We start from the raw sequence: 24,035 nt of genomic DNA, 5'->3' as shown, positions 1-24,035 counted from the left end.
CAAGGTACTCTATACATCCTGGTGCAACCAAGTTGTATCGTGACCTAAAGCAACACTTTTGGTGGAGTAGAATGAAGCGTGATATTGTTGATTTTATTGCCAAATGTCCAAACTGTAAACAAGTAAAGTATGAACACCAAAGGCCCGGAGGAACACTTCAGAGAATGCCCATTCCTGAATGGAAGTGGGAGAGAATTGCAATGGATTTCGTGGTTGGTCTTCCAAAGACATTGGGAAAGTTTGATTCTATTTGGGTAATTGTTGATAGGTTAACTAAGTTTGCTCACTTCATTTCGGTCAAGGTGACTTACAATGCAAAGAAGTTAGCCAAACTTTACATCTCGGAAGTGGTGCGATTGCATGGGGTTCCACTCTCCATTATATCAGATAGAGGTACGCAGTTTACTTCTAAGTTTTGGAAAACATTGCACGCGGAATTGGGTACTAGGTTGGACCTTAGTACTGCGTTCCATCCTCAGACCGATGGTCAGTCTGAGCGAACGATTCAAGTGTTGGAGGATATGCTTCGTGCATGTGTGATAGAATTTGGTGGTCAGTGGGATAGCTTCTTACCCTTAGAAGAATTCTCCTACAACATTAGCTATCACTCAAGCATTGATATGGCCCCATTTGAGGCACTATATGGGAGAAGATGTAGGTCTCCCATTGGGTGGTTTGATGCATTTGAAGTTAGGCCTTGGGGTACTGACCTTCTGAGGGAATCGTTAGATAAAGTGAAATCTATTCAAGAAAAGCTTTTAGCGGCGCAAAGTAGACAGAAGGAGTATGCAGATCGGAAGGTTAAAGACTTGGAGTTTATGGAGGGTGAACAAGTCTTGTTGAAGGTTTCGCCAATGAAAGGGGTGATGCGGTTTGGTAAGCGAGGTAAACTTAGCCCAAGGTATATTGGTCCATTTGAAGTACTTAAGCGAGTAGGGGAGGTGGCTTATGAGTTATCCTTGCCTCTAGGGTTGTCCGGAGTGCATCCGGTATTCCATGTGTCGATGTTGAAAAGATACCATGGGGATGGAAACTACATTATCCGTGGATTCAGTTTTGCTTGATGAGAATTTGTCTTATGAGGAGGAACCTATTGCTATTCTAGATAGAGAAATTCGCAAATTGAGATAAAGGGAGATTACATCCATCAAAGTTCAATGGAAGAATCGACCCGTTGAAGAAGCCACTTGGGAGAAGGAGGCAGATATGCGAGAAAGATACCCACATCTGTTTACATATTCAGGTACTCCTTTTCGCCCTTGTTTTCCTTCTTGTGATCGTTCGGGGACGAACGATGGGTAAATTGGTATCTATTGTAACGACCTGTTTAGTCGTTTTGAGCAGCAGACTTCAATTCTGGAAAAACTGGCAGAAACGACGGACCCCACGACGGACCGTCGAGGGGGTCTCATTTCAAAACACTTAGAAAATCTGAAATTAGGTACTGAAAATCGACTCTCTAAACTTCGTAACGGAATGGCAGGACGGACCGTCACAGGTGTGACGGACCGTCACAGACTCTTCAGAGAAATTGAGTCTCTGAACTCTGTGACGGAGCAGCAGGACGGACCGTCGCAGGCACGATGGGCCGTCACAGACTACGTAATCCCAGTCTGAGTTGGAATTCCTCAATTGTTTTAAGGGACGTTTTTGACTATTCCTGCTGTAATTATAAAGTTAGTGGGTTTATGTTAATAAGTCTAATTACTTGGGGGTTAAAAGAGGAAACCTTGAGTAAATTAGTGGGTTATTATTGCCATCTTTTATTCTTAATTATATGCTAATTAGGATAAAAGAAAGAGGGTTTGAATAAGAAAAAGAAAAGAACAGAAAGAGAGAGAAGAAGAATCGATAGAGAGAGACGAACGAAGAGGAAAAACACAAGGCTTTGGGAAATTCTTGCTTGATCACTAGTCTTCGGTGGAGGTAGGTTATGGTTTCTCTTACGATATTCGTAGTATACTCTTAATAGTGAATGATATGTATTGATAATATTGTAAACCCTGCTATGTGCTTAATTGTATGCTTGCATGAATGTAATTATATAATTGTGATTATATAAGCATGATGAAGTTATTGAATTCCAAATCTTGCAAAACCCTAATCTCTTTGTTAATGATGAGGCCTTGGTATAAAAGAAGGCGTGATGAACTAAAATAATGAGATTAATGATGCCTTGGTAAGAAAGAAGGCTTGATGAATTGATAGAAGGAGATTAGAGGATCGGGTGTCACGAACCGACACGTAGATTTAGGGGATCGGGTGTCACGAACCGACACATAGATTTAGGGGGATCGGGTGTCACGAACCGACACGAAGATTTAGGGGATCGGGTGTCACGAACCGACACGTAGATTTAGGGGATCGGGTGTCATGAACCGACACGTAGATTTAGGGGATCGGAGTGTCACGTACCGACACAAGAGGATTAATGAATATGAGGGAGTGGAGTGTCACGTACCGACACAAGAGAAATAAAGATAATGAATCTTGAAAGATGTTAATATACTCAATCTAATGAACATAATTCCCAAATGAGTATGGTATTGAGGCTTGAGTCCTCATGTGTGAACTTGACGGTAATTGTTAATGATATAGTACTTGCTGTTGCTACATGTTGAGTATCATAGTTGATTTTATGATGTTACCTGATATATACTGTTTTCTATTTTGAGTTGGCCGATGATACCTACTCAGTACTTGTGTTTGTACTGACCCCCTACTTTTATGTTTTCTTCTTGTTTATTTGTGGAGTGCAGCAAACGTGCCGTCATCTTCGACTCAACAGTAACTCTAGCCAGTCTTCATTACTCCGGATATCAGGGTGAGCTAATGCTTCTAGCTTGGACCGGATCTTCCTCTTCATGTCTTGATGCCTTGAAGTTCCGGTATGGACTAGATTTTATGTATTTTTAGCTTCTTAGAAACTCTTAGATTTAGTAATTTGATCATAGATGTTCTTGTGATGATGACTTCTAGATTTTGGGAAATAATAGTTATTGAATTGGTTTTTATTAATGAGTTTAAGTCTTCTGCATTATTCTATGATGATATTACATTGAAATGTTAAGGTTTAGATTGGTTGGTTCGCTCATATAGGAGGGTAAGTGTGGGTGCCAGTCGCGGCTCGGTTTTGGGTCGTGACAATATACCAGAATTTAGAAAAACAGAAAGAAGATCAAGCTCACTGAATGCACAGTGTCCCCTAGAGGAAATTATTCCCCTACAGTATCGAGGTTTGTTTTGGAATATGTCCTCCCAGGGTAGAATGATCTCAATCACCAGTGCATTTATACCCAAAACGTTGATGTTAGCGAGCCACTCAACGGCAGCAAAAGTACACTTAGAATACTAGATTTAGTAGTAGTAGAAAAAGTCCAGAAAATCCTATATTCTATATATATTTAAAATGAGAGAAAATCCCTCAATTTATAGAACAAAGAATAGTGCAAAAAGGTTCTTATTGTGTCTTACTAGAAAAGTCACAAACATTTGGAAAAGTCACAATCTTCAGAAAGGTTGTCATCTTTCATAAAAGTCACAACTTTTTATAAAAGTCATAACTTTTCATAAAAGTCGCAACTTTTCATGAAAGTCATAACTTTTCATAAAAAATCACAATATTTTATAAAAGTCGCAACTCTTCATTTTCCATTCACACCTTTGAAAACCCAACAATCCCCCACATGAATGAGGAATGACTCCAAGACAAAGAAATGAACAAGTATGTGTACTTTACAATCAATAATTAATTGCATCTGGATAAGTAGGTTATCCCTTGGACTTTGAGTAGTGAAGATATGTCGTATATACTCGGTCAATTGGTAGATGCGATTTCTTTGAACCGTTGAGCTTTGGTATATACCTAGACAACCAAATGTCACACAATTAACCCTTTACCATTTATTGTTCTTACGATTGTGTTCGTTTCAGCCATGAACACCTCGTGGTTCAATGAGTGTATAGAGAGATGGACTTTTGACAATCATCCTCTTTGAAGCGGCTTACACTTCACACTCACATAGGTGATTTCTAACCGTGTTATCGCGTAGATATACTATTTGGTCAACTCTGCCAAACTTAGCAAATCATTAAAACTATTAAGCTATATTAACTCATTAACAAGTCTTAATGTTGTATTATTGTCCCTAAGCATTGTCTTCATGATGATAAAGGATTGAGTTTGTTGACACTGCTAAACCGTTAGTCACAACTTTGTTTTTCTCCTTGAATCTAGCTCTTCGAATCTCTAGTCTACTAGATAGAGTTAACGTCATGATGACTTGTCCTAAGCCGTAAATTCCTTCCCTTAGATGATAATTAAACTTTCTCTCTAGTTAGGCTTTTTTATAAGTGGATCCGACACATTGTCCTTTGACTTTACATAGTCAATTCTGATAATTTCACTAGTAGTTTTCTGATGGTATCATGTTTATGTCCTATATGACGAGACTTTCCATTACACATCAAGCTCCATGACCTATCTATTGCATCTTGACTATTAAAGTGTATGCATACTAATGCCAATGGTTTGGTCCAAAAAAGAATATCTATCAAGAATTTCTGGAGTCTTTCAACTTAATCACTGACCTTTATCTTGAGCACCTAGCTCAAAGATCATTATAGAGCTAGCGATACATGTTTCTTTTGAAATATTTCTAAGAGACTGCTCTTCTACCAAGAGTAAGTATATATATCCACTCGTGAATTTTACTTTATTTGTCCGGTGATCAAATTTGTATCACTATATCCTTTCAATACTGTTGGATATTGTTATAATGCAAGACATAGGTTAAAGTATTTTTTAAATACTCTAAAACTCTATTTATTGGCATCTAATGAGTTTGATTGGAATCACTTGTGAACCAGCTCAGTTTATTAATAGCAAATGATATACATGATCACGCAAACTTCATGATATACATCACACTTTTCAATACTCTAGCACAATTCAATTGTGAGTAACTTTCGCTTTCACTCTTTTGAAATGAAAAACTCACATTTATTGGACACTTGACAATATTGACATCCAAATATTTGAACTAGTCAAGTACTTTTTCAATGAAATGAGACCGTGAAAATGCTAAACATTATGAAATTCTAAGGATTCTTACCTATGATCACATTAGCAACTCTCAAATTTTTCATTCCAAACTTGCTTTCTAGCATATGTTTAGTAGCATTTATGTCATTAGTTTCTCTATTGATGATCAACATATCACCAATATACAACCAAACAATGACCTTGGGATTTTAATGTGAACACATTTATCAGTTCCATCAGTTAAATCCATTTCTCAACATGGTTTGGTCAAATTTCTTATGTCATTGCTAGGGTGCTTGTTTTAGTCCATAATGTGACTTAGCAAATTCACACACTTTCTTTTATTTATCAGGAACCATAAAACCCTCGAGTTGTTTCACGTAAATTTCTTCCTCCAATTTTCTGTTTAAGAGAAATGTTTCACATTCATTTGATGAATTTGGAGGTCATATATCACAACTAATAATATTAGCATTTGAATGAATATAATTCTAATTACTGATAAGTGTATATATATATATATCAACAAGATCAAAAAAAAATTCCTAAAGTCTTTGACAAAAAGTCTTGTTGTATATTTGTCAACAGTTCTAGCGACTTTCATTTTCCTTTTGAGGATTCACTTTGAATCCAAAAGTTTATTTCCTGGAGGAAGATCAACCAACTTCAAATAGGTTGCTCAAGGTTGAACCAATCTCACTATTGATACCATTTTTCCAAAAGGATGAGTCTACATAAGACACAAGAAATGTTAATCATATTCAAAGAAAGTATATGTCCCTTGACATTTACTACGCCTCTGAATCTCTTTATTAAGTGCATTCTCCTTTTGCTCTTTCCAAGGTCGTTTAGACCTTTCACTAGACTACTCAAGTCTAATTTTATAGTCCATAATGTTAGATTCTATTTCAATCATTTTAGGAATAGGAACTTGGACTTTGGCTAGACACCCCCACACTTTGAAATATTTCAAGTTGGATTTCCTTCCTTTCCATTTCTCATATGGAATAGATTGTGTCCTGAACAAACAAAATTGCTATCTTTATGAAAAGACAATTTTTTTTGTTTCCTTTTGCAGTAAGGATAGTTTCTCCACACAAGTTCTGTGGTAAATCCGAAATTTTACAAATACATCCATCATTTCTTTCAACTTCGATATTATATTGTCTAGACATTTCTATTGCTTCATCATTACCATTAAGCGAATAGATAGTCTTTTTTTTAATGTAATTGTCAATGAAAGTAACGAGATATTTTTTTCCACCACGAGATGGTATTGACTTCATATCACAAATGTCAGTGTAGATCAATTTTAAGGGAATAAAATTCCTTTCAACAGATTTATAAGAATGCTCAATATATTTAGATTCCACAAAAACTTGAAATTTTTATTTATCGCAGTCAAAGTTAGACAAAACTTCTAAATTAATTTGTTTTCCTTACAAGGTATTTTTAATTGAAATGCCCCAAGTGCTCATGTGACTCTGACTCAAGCAAATTAGAACAAATAAAAATATTGAGTTTGAAAAACTCTTCGAGGAGTAGCTTTTTTCTCAAATATATTGTTCCAACTTACAATTTTGTGTGATACAAACATTGTTTAGAGTCATCACCTTGTCAAATATCCTTTTCAGAAGGACCATTCCATAACTTTCAATTTGTGTCTTACAGAACTATCCATGAACAAAGTTTCATTGGGTCCAATAAAAGCAATATAGTCCAAATATTTCTTTTACAAAAACATAACAAATGACTATTCATCAATATCCGTGTCTATGCAAATACTTTTATAATAATAGACATATTTTTCAAGAAAAATTACAATATTTAAGTGACTTTTTCATAAAAGAACACAATTATTTTGAACAAGCATATATATCATTTGATAGTTTCATACTAGTCACACTATATACTAGTAATAAAGAAATTCAACAATTACAATACCAAATATACTCCAAGAATTTTGTCGGCCTAACATAATACAAAAGTATCATTGAATTTCATATCTTTTGCTCCAAAGTTAAAGTAGACACCAAGTCTAATCATAAGCAAAGAACCCCCCACATTTTAAATATGATCTCAGAAATACTTTTCAAGTATTTGAAAATAGTTTTTTCAAATATCTTTCTAGACTCTCAAAATGTCATTGGTAGTATGAAACCTCTTTTGAAAATATTATTCAACGAAAGAATTATAGAGTTCCAATTCTCTTTGACAATCTTTACATAGTGTCAAAGTTCATTTTATAGAGACACAAACACACTAACTCTAAGTCGTTGGTATTTCCCGTCTATCACAAATAGACATACCACTTAGTATTTAGAATACTAACAATAAAGTAGGGGTAGGCATTCGATATTTCGGTTCGGTTTCTTTTTTTTTTGTTTTTTTCGATTTTTGATTTTTGTAAATTGTGTACCGAATACCGAACCAAAATATTTCAATTCAGTTTGATTTTTGTTAATTCGGTTCGGTTTTTTATTTCAGTTTTTTAATGGGCCTGCTTAGTGGGTTTTTTAAAATTTTAAACTTTACAATTTTTTTGTTTGATTTTTCAACTTAATGGGCTAAAAAGTAAAAATAGACAATACATCAAAGAAGTGCATTACTAATTTATACCAAATATCAATATATCAATATGCCATTAGGCATTAACATCACAAATTTTAAATTCACAATATCACTAAAACACACAATTTGAAATTCACAATGACACTAAAACAAAAGTTGTATTGTAGATTTGTAGTTAATGTCTTCACAAATACAACATTATAACAATCTAACAAGTAACAATAAAGTCTTTCATGAGCTCATAATAAACAATAATAAGCAACAAACAATGTATTTTAAACTTCTTGTCTTTTTCCATAAGGTTACTTTCAATTCAAATGTCAACAATAACAAACAACAATAATGAGTTTCTTGACTTTCTTCCATGAGATCGCTTTCAACTTTCAAGTGTCACGTGCCAACAAAATTATTTCTTCATTGTCTTGACCCTTGGACCTTTTAAGATAAAATCAAATATTAGAAACTTAGAATACTACTTTTAAGATTAAAAAATGATATGATTAAATAAATGATGTATTAAATTCACCGCTTGCAAGTCAATCATAGATCAACAATGGAATAGTTTCTTCCACTATTTGCCATCTCTATAATTAAGAAAAAGAAACATGTCATACAAGATACAACACAATAAGTATTTTATTTTTTCCAAAAATAAATAAAAAATAAAAAGTCATACCAAGTTCAATTTTTTCAAGAAAATCCAAACTTTCTTCAATACAAATAGGCTTGGTTTCTTGCCTAAGCCAATCTTGGACACAAATAAGACATTGCACACATTTGGGAGTCATTGAACTTCTAAAGGGATCTAGAATTCGACCACCGGTGCTAAATGCACATTCTGATGCCAAACTCGACATAGGAATAGCCAATACATCTTGAGCCAACTGTGAAAGTACAGGAAATCTAGGAAAATTAACTTTCCACCAACTCAAAATATCAAAATCTCCAGATTCAGGTTCTTGGTCTTCAAGAAGATATTTATCCAACTCAGAATTAACACCTAAACTTCCAGAATCATTCTTTTGTTTCTTCATGTGCAACTTAGTTCTCAAAGAATTTTTGGACACATTTTGAGAAATACCACTAGCAGAAGAATCAGATGAGTCAGATGAAGATGGTTGATTTTTGGAAAATTTTCCATACTTACTTACATATATCGCAAACAAATTCCTCAAGTAAGCCTCTACTTTCGTATTTACTACATTTCCCGTTTCTTCCCCAAGTAATTCTTCAAGAGCAAAACTAAAATACACAAATTTATTGCGAGGATCCAAAACAGAAGCAATAAAAATCATTTTGTTCATTTTTTCAGTCCCCCAATATTTCTTGAATTTTTCTTTCATTCCCGAAGCCATTTTTACTCAAATCAAGGTCATCACTTGCTATACATAATTTCAAATAAGCATCAAGTTCACATATGTAACGACCCTTTTGGTCGTTTTGAGAGTTAAAGCCTTGTGTTTCATAAAATATTTTTCGTTAGATTCTAAATGGGTATTTTAAACTATTTCATAATTATAATTATGAAATTAGTGGGGTAGTTTTAATAATTTATTTAGTTAGTGGTTAGAGAAAATAATATTAAAACTAATAGTGGAGCACTTTTACTATTTTTCTATCAAGCAAATATAATAATTAGGGTACTAGAAAAATCAGTAGAAGAAAGCAAAAGAAAGTAGGCGCACAACGGGAGAAGAAAAACAATCGAAAAGAAGAACGACGAACAACACGTAAGCATTGATTGCCTCAATCGCTGCAATTGTTTATATGCATATATGTCATATTATCATTATTTTATTATTATTATTAATCATATTGTATTGCAAAGTTGAGGGAATGGGAATCAGAAGTGCAAATTCAATTTGCACTCTTTTTCTGCTGTCATATTATTATTATTATTATTTTATTTAGGTGTCAAAGTTTGTTTATGTCTATTAATAGGTAATATTGAAAATGTTACCGTATGGTAATACAATAAGAATAATTTAAATTAGTACCACTTCGTGGCAAGTTATTTAGGTTTTAATTACTTTTGTTCTTCTTTGTATAGTTATTTTATTATGATTCAATTTTGATATATTAAGATAGGTAATTAAATATTGAGTGTAGTATATTATTTGAATACCATTAAAGTTATGTTATTCAGAAAATTAATGACTTAACCTTAGGCTTAAATACAGGAAATAGGAGGCTTGACATATTAATTGAACTCAAGATAAGAAACTTGAATATAGATTTGTATTTGATGACTATTGGGTTTAGATTATACTTAATAGAGTAATGAAGTGCCTATGGAAGCGTTAACTTATAAATTATGCATGTTGCATAGATTGGAAAGGTTCGGAGGCATTGATGAAAGAAAAAGTATTGGAGAAGTAGCTTGCTTGACTTCGGTTCTTCGGTGGAGGTAGGTTATTGTTTATGCTATTCGTAGTAAACTCTTAATAGAGAATGATATGTATTGGGTAGTGTTGTAAACCCTTCTATATGCTTAATTGTATGCTTGCATGAATGTGATTATATAATTGTGATAAAATAAGCATGATGAAGCTATTGAATCCTAAATCTTGAAAAGAAACCTAATCTACTTTGTTAATGATGATGCCTTGGTATAAAAGAAGGCTTGATGAACGAAAGTAGTGAGATTAGGGGATCGGGTGCCACGTTCCGGTACCAGGATAGTATATGAGGATCGGAGTGTCACGTTCCGACACCAGAATAGTATATGGATCGGGTGCCACGTTCCGGTACCAGGATAGTATATGAGGATCGGAGTGTCACGTTCCGACACCAGGATAGTATATGGATCGGGTGCCACGTTCCGGTACCAGGATAGTATATCAGGATCGGAGTGTCAAGTTCCGATACCAGGATAGAATATGGATCGGGTGTCACATTTCGACACCAGGATTGTATATGAGGATCGGAGAGCCACGTTCCGGCACCAGGATTAGCAAAGAGAATGAATCTTGAAATATGTTAATATACTCAATTTAATGAACCTAATTTCCAAATGAGTATGATGGGGAGGCGTGAGTCCTCATTGATGTGCTTGGTGTTGTGACCAAGGGCTATGGTAATTGTAAATGCCGCATGTTGAGTATTGTAGTTGATTTTATGATATTATCTTATATATACTGTTTTCTATTTTGAGTTGGCCGATGATATCTACTCAGTACTTGTGTTTGTACTGACCCTTACTTGTATGTTTCTTCCTTTGTTATTTGTGGAGTACAGCAAACGTACTGTCGTCTTCAACTCAACCGCAACTCTAGCCAGTCTTCATTACATCGGATTTCAGGGTGAGCTAACGCTTCTAGCTTGGACTGGATCGTCTTCTTCATGTCTTGATGCCTTGAAGTTCCGGCATGGACTAGCTTTTTATTTATTCTAGCTTTCTAGATACTCTTAGAATTAGTAAATTGAGGATAGATGTTCTTGTGATGATGACTTCCAGATTTTGGGAATAATAAGTATTGAGTTTTTAGAAGTTATTTAATCGATTTTCATTAATGAGTTTAAGTCTTTCGCATGATATTATGTTATTTATGGTTGAAATGTTGGGGTTTAGATTGGTTGGTTCACTCACATAGGAGGATAAATGTGGGTGCCACTCGCGACACATTTTGGGTCGTGACAAACTTGGTATCAGAGCATTAGGTTCGTTGGTCTCATCACACAAGAACGAGTCTAATAGAGTCTTGAGGAACGGTAGGGGGACGCCCTTACTTTTCTTTGAGAGTCTACAAGACTTTAGGAAAATTCCATTCTTTCTTTCTTTCGTGCTATTACTTGGATCCAATTGGTATCTAGGTGATACAAGTTGGTATCTGAAATTCTTCACTCTATTTCAAATATGGGTACTACTAGAGTATTTGAAGTTGAAATAGCAACAACCAAAAGAAAAAAAAATATGTCCTTAGAAATAGATATATTTTCTCGATCGCAAAATATGGTGGTAGTCTCATGTAGAGTGTCGGTTAATAAAGACACTACTATGACTTCATAGAGTGAGGGTATATTAGAGAAAGTCATCGATGCTTACTTGGTTAGAGTTAGGAAGTGTGTTATTTTTGTTATTGAATTGATCTAAGAAGTAAAAAAAATTGTTTGGTCCAGAGAGAGAACATGTTCGATAATGTTTTGTGATTATTCAATGGGTAGAAATATGTGGGCTATTTGGGTAGGATATTATGGACAGGTATGATGTGTTCTAGTAAGGTATTTAATGGACTTTCACGGTGTGGCAGAACTAGGGTTATGTAGAAACAGGTACGTCGATTGTCAAGTATGAATACTAATTACTAAAGGAGTTACAAGTTGTACGACATGGTCAGATAATAAGATTTAGTGTTGCATTCACATTTGAGAAACCAACTAGTTTATTACTACACGAACTTAGATTGAGCATTATTTTGAAGGAAAATTTTAGTGGTTGAGCATTATTTTAAAGAAAATCTTTAGTGGTGGATCTTTGGTACAAATATTAACACAACTTAAACTGTGCAATGTATCTTGAGGGTTTTGAGTGAGGACTGGTGGTTTTATCTTAAGCTTCAAAAGGTAGATTGATACTAGCATGACAGACTTATAGGGAAAGAAAGTCCTAGTGGATATACTTGGGTGAAGTAAATTGAAGATTTAGCAAGAAAGTGCATATAAATTGGGTTACACAATTGGACTTAAAATTCAAACTTTTCATTATAAGTCTGCATTCTTGGTGAATTTTTTTTCAAGGTATGAATTTGTAAGGTAATAAATGATTGATTGCATCGGTATTAAGCATGTGAAAGAACTTATGCATGTTTTGGATCATAAAGTTTATTACTTTTGATTGTTAAAGGATCTAAGAAAAGTTTTCTTCTAAGTTTTGATTTAGAATGTGAAGTAAAATGTCATGGGTTGTTGGTAAAAGGACGAGATCGATGAGTGATCTAAAGAAACAGGAATATTGATATATTGAAAGGTCGAATAAAATTTTGTACCATGAGAAGAATTTGAGAAAAGTGAAGGAATAAGACCTCTCGTATAAACCCATGGGTTGTAGTTGATGGTTGTATTGATTTTTGCCTATGAGCTTAGATATGAATGTGAGATGTGAAGTAGTTCGATATAGACTTACTACAATTTATCATCGACTTTTATAAAGATTGAGTTTTGATTTGGATTGCAAACAATGAGGCATGAAGAATTTAGTATTTTACATGGGGTTAGATTGCTCAAATTTGTATAGATGACTTAAGAATGATGCATAAGGTGTAATATAATTCTACATGGTTATTAAGAATTTAGAGTTGGAATAATGCTACTCTACTGATGGGATTACATAGAATATTATGATGCGTTACATAGATATTTAATGGTGAATAGAGGTTATGAGCTAATAGGATACATAATAATTTGAATGACCAAGAAACTTCCTAAGTGTTGGCATGAGGAATGTGATGGTTTAGAATGGTAGCTAAAGCATGATATGTGGAAGAGGTGTGAGGTTGACTTATGGTTTGATTTAATAGTTTATCATGATGAAAAGGTACTATAGAATTTTAAATAATGTTAGTAGCCTTGTTTGGAACTCGTAATTGTCATGATATGCTTAAATAGAAGATAAGGATGGTGGTTTGGGAGTAAGGTAGATGATCGATGTGGTTATGATGTTTTGTTAGTAATAAAAGTGTCGACTTCAGTGGATGTAGGGTTCGATAAAGTAAGTATGTGTGCAATTATAATAGGGACTAAATTGGTGATTGTGGATAGCTAGAAAATCAAAGAGATAGAGTCAGATGAATGAAGATGTTTGATATGGAAACTATTGAAAAAAAAATATATCTGAAGTTATTCGACCTTGGTTATATACACTCTTACATGAACAACTACTTCATTTCAGGTGTGATTTAGAGTATGATTCATTTTTTTTACGTCCACACGTGTTTTCACATCTATAGGTTGATTTCTAGTGGTGAATCGGATGTAAAGATCCTCTTGTGTCCTCTTGATAGGGTAGGATCCTTGGGCAAACTTGATATTTTAGTTATGATATAATTGGTGTTGTTTGGGATAGCTAAAGTATATCAGTAGTTCTATACGCACAAACTTGCTTATGAGAATCTATATAAGAGCTGCTATGAAGAGTTACAATTGCCTAATAGTAATGTTCGAGGTTCTGCATTTTGAAGTGTATCCCTTGTTGGTGTTTACTTGATATTATTCTTCCCTGGGTTAGATATGTTGACTCTCCCTTGATGAGTAATCGATGTCTAAAGCTAATATTTTCATCACTTAAGCTTGTGATGAGATTGGGTTGTGAAAAGAAAATCCTGATAAGATCTGTGATGGTTTGTGCATTATGAGTGTGTGGTAGTTGGTTAAAATCCACTTCTGGTTGTAGCCACTTTTGCTTTAAAATTTTATCGTGGTTATGTAAGATAATATTTGTTCAGATGGTTGTGTCAAGGTCTAGTTGGAGAATAGATCAGTTGAAAAATCTATTATTAGAAATAGTTTTGTTGTTAGTTGAGTTTACATACATCAATAATTATTCCTCAAGTAGTGAGATGGACCCATTTAAGGTATTGTTGTGAGGAGGTGTAGATCTTCAATTGGATGGTTTAACACTTTTGGTATAAGACCAAGGGTAGTACTATTTCGAATGAACTTCTGAGACGACTACCCTTTCTTGCATTGCCTTCCTTTGGATCGTTCGAGGACGAATGATGGGTAAATTGGTATCTATTGTAACGACCCTTTTGGTCGTTTTGAGAGTTAAAGCCTTGTGTTTCATAAAATATTTTTCGTTAGATTCTAAATGGGTATTTTAAACTATTTCATAATTATAATTATAAAATTAGTGGGGTAGTTTTAATAATTTATTTAGTTAGTGGTTAGAGAAAATAATATTAAAACTAATAGTGGAGCACTTTTACTATTTTTATATCAAGCAAATATAATAATTAGGGTACTAGAAAAATCAGTAGAAGAAAGCAAAAGAAAGTAGGCGCACAGCGGGAGAAGAAAAACAATCGAAAAGAAAAACGACGAACAGCATGTAAGCATTGATTGCCTCAATCGCTGCAATTGTTTATATGTATATATGTCATATTATCATTATTTTTTTATTATTATTAATCATATTGTATTGCAAAGTTGAGGGAATGGGAATCAGAAGTGCAAATTCAATTTGCACTCTTTTTCTGTGGTCATATTATTATTATTATTTTATTTAGGTGTCAAAGTTTGTTTATGTCTATTAATAGGTAACATTGACAATGTTACCGTATGGTAATACAATAAGAATAATTTAAATTAGTACCACTTCGTGACAAGTTATTTAGGTTTTAATTACTTTTGTTCTTCTTTGTATAGTTATTTTATTATGATTCAATCTTGATATATTAAGATAGGTAATTAAATATTGAGTGTAGTATATTATTTGAATACCATTAAAGTTATGTTATTCAGAAAATTAATGACTTAACCTTAGGTTTAAATATAGGAAATAAGAGGCTTGACATATTAATTGAACTCAAGATAAGAAACTTGAATATAGATTTGTATTTGATGACTATTGGGTTTAGATTATACTTAATAGAGTAATGAAGTGCCTATGGAAGCGTTAACTTATAAATTATGCATGTTGCATAGATTGGAAAGGTTCGGAGGCATTGATGAAAGAAAAAGTATTGGAGAAGTAACTTGCTTGACTTCGGTTCTTCGGTGGAGGTAGGTTATGGTTTATGCTATTCGTAGTAAACTCTTAATAGAGAATGATATGTATTGGGTAGTGTTGTAAACCCTTCTATATGCTTAATTGTATGCTTGCATGAATGTGATTATATAATTGTGATAAAGTAAGCATGATGAAGCTATTGAATCCTAAATCTTGAAAAGAAACCCTAATCTACTTTGTTAATGATGATGCATTGGTATAAAAGAAGGCTTGATGAACGAAAATAGTGAGATTAGGGGATCGGGTGCCACGTTCCGGTACAAGGATAGTATATGAGGATTGGAGTGTCACGTTCCAACACCAGGATAGTATATGGATCGGGTGCCACGTTCCGGTACAAGGATAGTATATGAGGATCGGAGTGTCACGTTCCGACACCAGGATAGTATATGGATCGGGTGCCACGTTCCGGTACCAGGATAGTATATGAGGATCGGAGTGTCACGTTCCGACACCAGGATAGTATATGGATCGGGTGCCACGTTCCGGTACCAGGATAGTATATGAGGATCAGAGTGTCACGTTCCGACACCAGGATAGAATATCGATCGGGTGTCACATTCCGACACCAGGATAGTATATGAGGATCGGAGTGCCACGTTCCGGTACCAGGATTAGCAAAGAGAATGAATCTTGAAATATGTTAATATACTCAATTTAATGAACCTAATTCCCAAATGAGTATGATGGGGAGGCGTGAGTCCTCATTGATGTGCTTGGTGTTGTGACCAAGGGTTATGGTAATTGTAAATGCCGCATGTTGAGTATTGTAGTTGATTTTATGATATTATCTGATATATACTGTTTTCTATTTTGAGTTGGTCGATGATATCTACTCAGTACTTGTGTTTGTACTGACCCCTACTTGTATGTTTCTTCCTTTGTTATTTGTGGAGTACAGCAAACGTACTGTCGTCTTCAACTCAACCGCAACTATAGCCAGTCTTCATTACATCGGATTTCAGGGTGAGCTAACGCTTCTAGCTTGGACTGGATCGTCTTCTTCATGTCTTGATGCCTTGAAGTTCCGGCATGGACTAGCTTTTTATTTATTCTAGCTTTCTAGATACTCTTAGAATTAGTAAATTGAGGATAGATGTTCTTGTGATGATGACTTCCAGATTTTGGGAATAATAAGTATTGAGTTTTTAGAAGTTATTTAATCGATTTTCATTAATGAGTTTAAGTCTTCCGCATGATATTATGTTATTTATGGTTGAAATGTTGGGGTTTAGATTGGTTTGTTCGCTCACATAGGAGGATAAATGTGGGTGCCACTCACGACACGTTTTGGGTCGTGACAACATATATCTTCAAAATAATATTACAAGTAACATACCGTGAACCTGAAACTTTCAAAGTGAGCTCATAAAATTTTTCAAGAAACTTTGTGACATTCCTCACATTAGCCCAATCTTCATATTGAATTGACCCTACGATACTTCCATCTTCACAAACATCAGTAGCAAGAAAAGAATTAAAATTACCATCATAAAGATCAAATCTCTCAAAAGCCTTCTCAAACTTTTCTGCTATGTCTAACATCAAATAGGTGGAATTCCACCTAGTAGGCACATCTAAAGACAACATCTTATCACATTCTATCTTTTTCATTTCAACACATTTCAAGAAATTTCTTGTCCTTGAAGAAGATGATCTAACATATTTCACCATTTGTCTCACCCTTTTGATAGAAGGATCAATTTCTTTCAAACCATCTTGCACAATTAGATTAGGTATATGAGTCATACATCTCACATGGAGATGCTTACCTTCCATCAAATTAGTTCCCCACATATCTAATTTTTTGGACAACTCTAAAACTGCCACAACATTTGAAGAGGCATTGTCAACCGTAACAGTAAAAACGTTATCCAACTTCCAATCAAGTAAACAATTACTAATAGACTCAGCCAAATGCTCACCTTTATGACTAGTGATAGGACAAAAATTTAATATTCTTTTATGAAGCACTCAATCCATACCAATAAAGTGAGCAGTCAAACACATATAATTGATTTTTTGCACTGAAGTCCATGTGTCTGTTGTGAAACAAATTCTTGGTTATATTTCTCTTAAAGATTGTTTCAAATTTATTCTCAAATCACCATAAACTTCATAACAATCCCTTGTTATGGTTCTACGAGAAGAAATATGAAACAAAGGCTGGACTTTACTCATAAACTTTTTAAAGCCTTCTTTTTCAACAAAACTAAAAGGTAGTTCATCCAAAATAATCATCTCAACTAAAGCTCTCCTACATACCTCTTGCTCAAATTTCCAAGTCTCTAAATTGTTATTTTGAATATTTAATAATTTTTGAATATCGGGTGCAACAGTCGGAGGTTTATATACTTTACACCGATAAGTCAAATGTTGTTTTAGTCCACTTGTTCCATTTCTTGTTGTATTGGCAGCATAATATTGTTTACAATGTAAGCACTTTGCTTTAACTAATACACCATTTTCAAAAACCTTTTCAAAGTGTTGCCAAACAGGAGATCTAGGATCCATATCTTTTTTTTTGTTATTTTTATGCCAATTGACGGATCATTGTTATACCTAGGTGTATTATTCGTAGAATCAGCCATACTTATTTGACTTTGATCAGCTAGTAACAAAAACAAAATCAGAAAGAAAAAGACGAAAGAAGTCAAGAAAAAAAAAGTAAAAAAACAAACCTGATGTCCTGCGCGGTTGCTGGGTGCTAGCTGGTTGAATGTTGATGGCGGACGGCGCGGCGCCGCTGCTGCTGGTTGCTTGACGGCGCGGCGCGGCGCCGCTGCTGCTGGCTGCTTGACAGCGAGGCGCGGCGGCTGCTGGCTGCTTCACGGCGCGGCAGCTGCTGTTGCTGCTTCTTCTGGCGGACGGCCGGCGCTGCTGCTTCTTCTGGCGGACGGTCGGCGCTGCTGCTGCTACTTCTTCTGGCGGAACTCGGAGGACTGGAAGAGGAGAAGAGGAAGAGGAAAGGAAAGACCAAGAGAAAAAGAAAATTAGTAGAAAGATGAAAGAGATAGGAATAGTGTCATAGGGTTTCTTTTTTAAAAAAAATTATTTAATATTAATAATTATTAATTAATATAATATAAATTACAGTATAATATTTTGATTTAAATCGAAATATCGAAAACCAAAATAATACATACCAAAAACCGAAATTCTGAAAAATTTCAGTTCGATTCGGTGTTTTGATTTTCCGGTGTTTATGCTCAACCCTACTATAAAGACAATTTTGTACATTTTTTCTATTTAACAATGAAGTTTATAGAGCATAAAAAGTACAACACTGACTATCATGTGAAGTTTTCATATTCTTCAAAGCAATTGCAAAGTCCAATTTGTTCAGAGTAGAAAACTACAAAAGTTTTTTAGTCTACAATAATCAGACACAATCAAATTGACAGGGAGTACAAAACTATAAAAAAAAAATTAAAAATTCCAAACAGAATAAAACATATTCTAAGATTATCACATATAATATTTTTTCATTTCAAATAGTCTTCCAACTATGACATTTTGACATACTATTTTATGAAACAAAAATATGCATGTCTCACTCTACAAGCTAGTGAATTTTAAAGACAACACTATTTGCCAAGGAAAATTCATTGAAAAATCATATGATTTGCAGAACTTTTTCCAAAGGCATACATGATAAATATCAAAATTGTTAGCCTTTAGAAATTGTTTTCCTCCTTAAATGAATAATAAGAAGGTTACATCTTTAATTGAAATACCAAAATAAAACTTTTTCTGTTACATTCTCACTTCTACCTTATTAAATAAAACAATAAATTATGGAGAAGCAATGCATTTATCTTCTACTTTCATGATCAGATTTTCTTAGTCAGTAGAATACAAAAAATACTAACAATATAAAAATTTCCTTAAGATTGTTGTCTATCTTATATTCCTAAGATACTTAGAACAAAACTTTGAAGAACTCGGTAAGATACAACAAAGTTTAAAAATATTTTCTTAACTAGAAAATTAAAACTAGTAGAAAAACTAGAATCAGAAACAGATTAGAAAAAATATATGAAATATTTTTCTTAAAGAAGAACTGTTGTCAATCTGTGTTTAAAAAATCTTACTGATTCCAACAAACTTTTCAGAAACACGAAATAACCAAAGTTTAATGAACCAATGAAGAATAGAAGAACAAAAATCAATTCACACATCTAAAATTTATAACACATACCAGATTTGAAAAAACAGAATTTAGATAGCCCACTGAATGTACAGTGTCCCCTTAAGAAAATTATTCCCCTCTAGTATTCGAGGTTTGATTTGAAATATGTCCTCCAAGGGTAGAATGATCTCAATCACCAGTGTATTGATACCCAAAACGCTGTTGTCAGCGAACCACTCAACGGCAGCAAAGTACACTTAGAATATTAGATTTCGTAGTAGTAAAAAAAATCCAAAAAATTCTATATTCTATATATATTTAAAATGAGAGAAAATCCCTCAATTTATAGAACAAAGGATAGTGCAAAAAGGTTTTTATTGTGCCTTACTGTGAAAAAGTCACAAACATTTGGAAGAGTCACAATCTTTCAGAAAGGTCGTCGCCTTTCATAAAAGTCACAGCTTTTTATAAAAGTCATAACTTTTCATAAAAGTCACAACTTTTCATGAAGTCATAACTTTTTATAAAAATCACAACCTTTCATAAAAGTCGTAACTCTTCATAAAAATCGCAACTCTTCATTTTCCATTCACATCTTTTAAGACCCAAAACCCTAAGCCATAGTGCCACACAGCACCATCCATGCAAACTAGCTCGAATAGCATGAGGATACTGTCCATCCCATGCTGACCATCCCGCTATGGACTATGCCAATCGAGCCATATTTCCATCAAACAAACCCCATTTAGCTGACCTGACATGATCAAGGATGCCATAATATCTAGCCTCTCGGTATAAGAGTTTTTTTATCGATCTTTGAAGGAATATAAAACTCTCATATTCTGAGCAAGTCCAAAAGGACACCAAAACAATCAAGATTTCTATCAATGGATTGTTCAGTGATTGCGTACTGAAAATACAGGTTCCGATTGTCATCAAACATGGGTCGAAAGAGTGAATTTTGGCCAGCAATTGCTAAAGTTGTGGTTGTAGTTTCAAAGATTCTGCCACCAACATTGAATTTCACCCTGTCTTTTGAGTTGTCATTTTCAAAATGTAAATGCAAATTACAGAAATGAAGTCGTAATTGTGCTAAAATGTATGATACTATATATAGATCTTCAAAATTCAGTCTATACCTTTGACATACCAAGAGTTTTGGTGTCTGTTTATTTTCTCCATGTTTGAAATGTAAGGAATGTAAAAGGTTGTTCTTGAAACTTGAGATTCATGAGACTCTTGATTTTTCTTAAATTCTTGGATGCTGTCCAAATCTTGTCTATACACAACTGAAATTCTGAAATTTTGCGTCTGAAGTTTCATGTTTCATGCAGCGTAAACTTCATAATAAAATCGAGTTGCAAACTTCAGACAATCTAGTAGCAAAGTTGTAAACATCTATGTAATCATATATACAAATACTGAAATTGAAAATGGAAATTATAGATTTCATATATAATGAGTTAAGTGTAAACAATACATCTAAAGTAATCCAATTTTTTGGTTTCCATATCTAAACTATCAGGTGTGTGAGTTTCTACCTAAACTATCATCAACTGGCCAGTAGTTGAATTATGTTTTGATAAACCTTTTGGTGATATACCTTCGTAGATTTTCTCCAACGTACAACCGGATGAGTACTCAAATCCATGAAACACAAATTCTCATTCCAATCTACTACACAAATCAAACTACTCTCCTGTGTCGTGATTGCAGCTCTAAAATCAGCATTATAGTACTGCTTGTTGCGATCCTAATTCAATGTCCAAACCATATTGTTTTTTCTAATTTCTCATCAAATATGGCGCCAAAGAATGAATTCCTTCCAGCATCCGTTAAGGTTGTGGCTGTAGTTTCAAACTTTTTTCCACCAACATCGACTTTTACTCTGTCTTTCTGGCTTTCCATCCTTAAAAAATGTTGTAGTAGAATGAAATTCAAAACCAGCACTAATGTAAGAGATTTAAAACACAAAGCATCCCCCTTTAGCCTGTCCAGGGAAGTGCTGCAGCCCAAGAGATCTAATGTAGATAGTCTAACCTAATGCATAGCCGCTTCTACTAATGTATGATATCCTCTTAGAGAAAACATTCTACAACAACAACTAAACCAATCAAAAGTGAGGTCTGAAAAGGATAAAATGTACGCAAACCTTATCCTACCTCAAAAAGATAGGAAAGTTGTAATCGGACTAGTGAGACAATTGGAACACGCAGGAAACACAATGATAACAACACATGATGAACAAGGAACTACGAGAATAGTGCTAATACTACTGATAAGATAGTAGGTACATCCACCGCCTATAGTACCCCGCTTGAGAGCAAGAGAAATATCTAAGGCATATCCTTGGTAAACTTAAGATGCATCGAGTCATGTCTAATCACCTCCCTCAGTATTAGGAAAAAAATGTAATGCAACTATGATATATATAGGAGGATTTTTACACATTTGGTTGCTCGACCAAAAAAACTATACAGTTACTATGCAGTATTGATGTGTGTTTCTTAAACTAGTGAGTTATAATTTAGGTGTGTTACTCACATTCCCATTAATGTAAATGAACAATGAGATCTTCAAAAAGTCAAAAGTATTTTACTTGCGTTTGTGCCTCAAGTCTCTATCTAAAGAAGGCAACTAGCTTCTCAATAAATATTGCTAATTGAAACGTTTCATTTACAACCATGCTTTCCATAAGAAGATCATGAATGATGAAGTGTAATTGTTGACTATAAATTTAGTGGAAAGAGCAAAAAATCAAAGGATTTAGTCTCTAGGTCAAGTGCGAACGTAAAAAAGTTGAAGCTCATCTTTAATTTTTCATATGATATTCAAAAGTTCTGGTGTTGCCATGACTTAAATTGTTTGAGTGCATGTGGATTTACCTATTTGGTTTGTAATTGTTTATTTTGTGACACTGATTAAATGTGAAGTCATTTTTGGATATAGTTTGAAGAAATTTTCTGTGTTGCTTATATAGTTTATTCTCTCACAATTATACATTGAATTTTTTTTAGTAAATATACAATGAATAATATGTACTTATTAAGAAAAAATGACCATTATGTATAATGAATTTATTTTTATAGTAAATCATTAAATTTTTGGATTTATTTTACAATGAATTATTAAACAAAAAAAGAAACATTATAATGAATCATGCACATACATTATAAATTATATGTAATGAATTACTTTTTTAATGAATTCAATAAATATACTACATAATTTGGATGTGAAAAGATGTTATTCAAATTACATCCTTTCTCTTTATGTCTTTTTAAAATATAATTTACTTTCCATTCACATCTCGTAAAACCAAACAAAGTGTATATATATATAAGCCCAATTGAGACTAACAAACCCAATAGCTTCCTAGTAAAAGATTCATTCTCTTTTTTTCTTTTCTTCATGGATGCTCAATCCAACTGTAACTCTAGTTCATCATCAAATCTAAGAATTATTGTATATAACAACCCTTCAGAAGCCCAACTCTCTGAATTGGGCATAAAATCTTGGCCAAAGTGAGTAAAAATTAGTTATGTTTGTGCTTCAATTATTGCATTATTAATTTTGTTGTTGTTACTATACTTTTTTCTATATGTTGTGTATTATTTTTCATTTTGCGTTATTTCACTGTTGTTACTATTTCATTTCTATATTTCCTTTTTCAAACTGTTTTGAAATACTTTTTTAAATCTGCGTACACTCTAACCTTCTCAGACTTCATCATATGTGTTTTTTTTTGTTTAAACAGATGGGCTTGTTCACCAGGAAAATACAAATTAAAATTTGATGCAGAAGAAACATCTTATTTGCTAAGGGGAAAAGTGAAAGTGTATCCAAAGAACACAATAGAGATGTCACCAGTGGAGTTTGGTGCTGGGGATCTTGTCATTATTCCCAAAGGACTTTGTTGTACTTGGGATATAACCCTTCCTGTTGATAAATACTACAAATTTCATCCTTCCTAAATTATTGTTAGTATTATTAACTCTAAATTAAAAAGGTATTATAATTTTATCGTGTTATAACAAGTTGTCTGTTTTATTTTTCATATGATTTGATAGTGATAAACATTTTTGTACACTATCAATGCATGCATGATGTTAGACTCTCATAATCTCTTAGTAGATATTCATTGCGCTTAATAAGATCTCCTTTTTATAATAGTTTATATTACTAAATATAGTGATCCTTACATTTTCCTTTTCAATATTCAAAACTATTCCTTTTTTTACACTATTGTCAAATTTAATTATTTTCCTAAATTGAATCTCGTTCAATTCATAATTTCATTTGACCTTTGGCTAATCTCAACGTTCATTGGTGAATTGCTAATTTTGACTTTCTAGTTTCATAATTTAATTTCCATCACCAAAATTTTTGGAACAAAATATCTTAAAGCCCGTTTGAATTTACTTAAAAAATTAGCTTTTAAGTCAAAAATAAAAAGTCAAACTAAAATGACTTTGAAGTCAAAAAAATAAAAAGTAAGGGAGACCTATTCTTGATTGTTGACTTATTTTATGTCATTATTTTACCTTGTCAAACACTTTCCA

General features: G+C 33.5%; 1 protein-coding gene and 2 long non-coding RNA genes across 3 annotated transcripts; 2 read left to right on the top strand and 1 right to left on the bottom strand.

Moving 5' to 3' along the window:
* Positions 1-7,864: 7,864 nt before the first annotated feature.
* On the bottom strand, positions 7,865-8,199 carry LOC138338191 (uncharacterized). Its single transcript, XR_011211625.1, has 2 exons — positions 8,142-8,199; positions 7,865-8,050 (listed from the first exon to the last, which is right to left on the bottom strand). It is a non-coding gene; the product is annotated as an uncharacterized lncRNA (long non-coding RNA).
* Positions 8,200-9,261: 1,062 nt separating this feature from the next.
* Positions 9,262-11,131, top strand: LOC138338190 (uncharacterized). The gene is made up of 3 exons (XR_011211624.1): positions 9,262-9,345; positions 9,945-10,022; positions 10,853-11,131. It is a non-coding gene; the product is annotated as an uncharacterized lncRNA (long non-coding RNA).
* Positions 11,132-22,884: 11,753 nt separating this feature from the next.
* LOC112942229 (uncharacterized) lies at positions 22,885-23,447 on the top strand. Its single transcript, XM_026033071.1, has 2 exons — positions 22,885-22,997; positions 23,231-23,447. The coding sequence occupies exons 1-2, from the start codon at positions 22,885-22,887 to the stop codon at positions 23,445-23,447; spliced, it is 330 nt and encodes a 109-aa protein (XP_025888856.1).
* Positions 23,448-24,035: the final 588 nt, after the last annotated feature.

The sequence above is a fragment of the Solanum lycopersicum genome, chromosome 9 (assembly GCF_036512215.1).
Source record: "Solanum lycopersicum chromosome 9, SLM_r2.1".
NCBI lineage: Eukaryota > Viridiplantae > Streptophyta > Magnoliopsida > Solanales > Solanaceae > Solanum > Solanum lycopersicum.
This window is presented reverse-complemented; position numbering and strand designations above follow the sequence as displayed.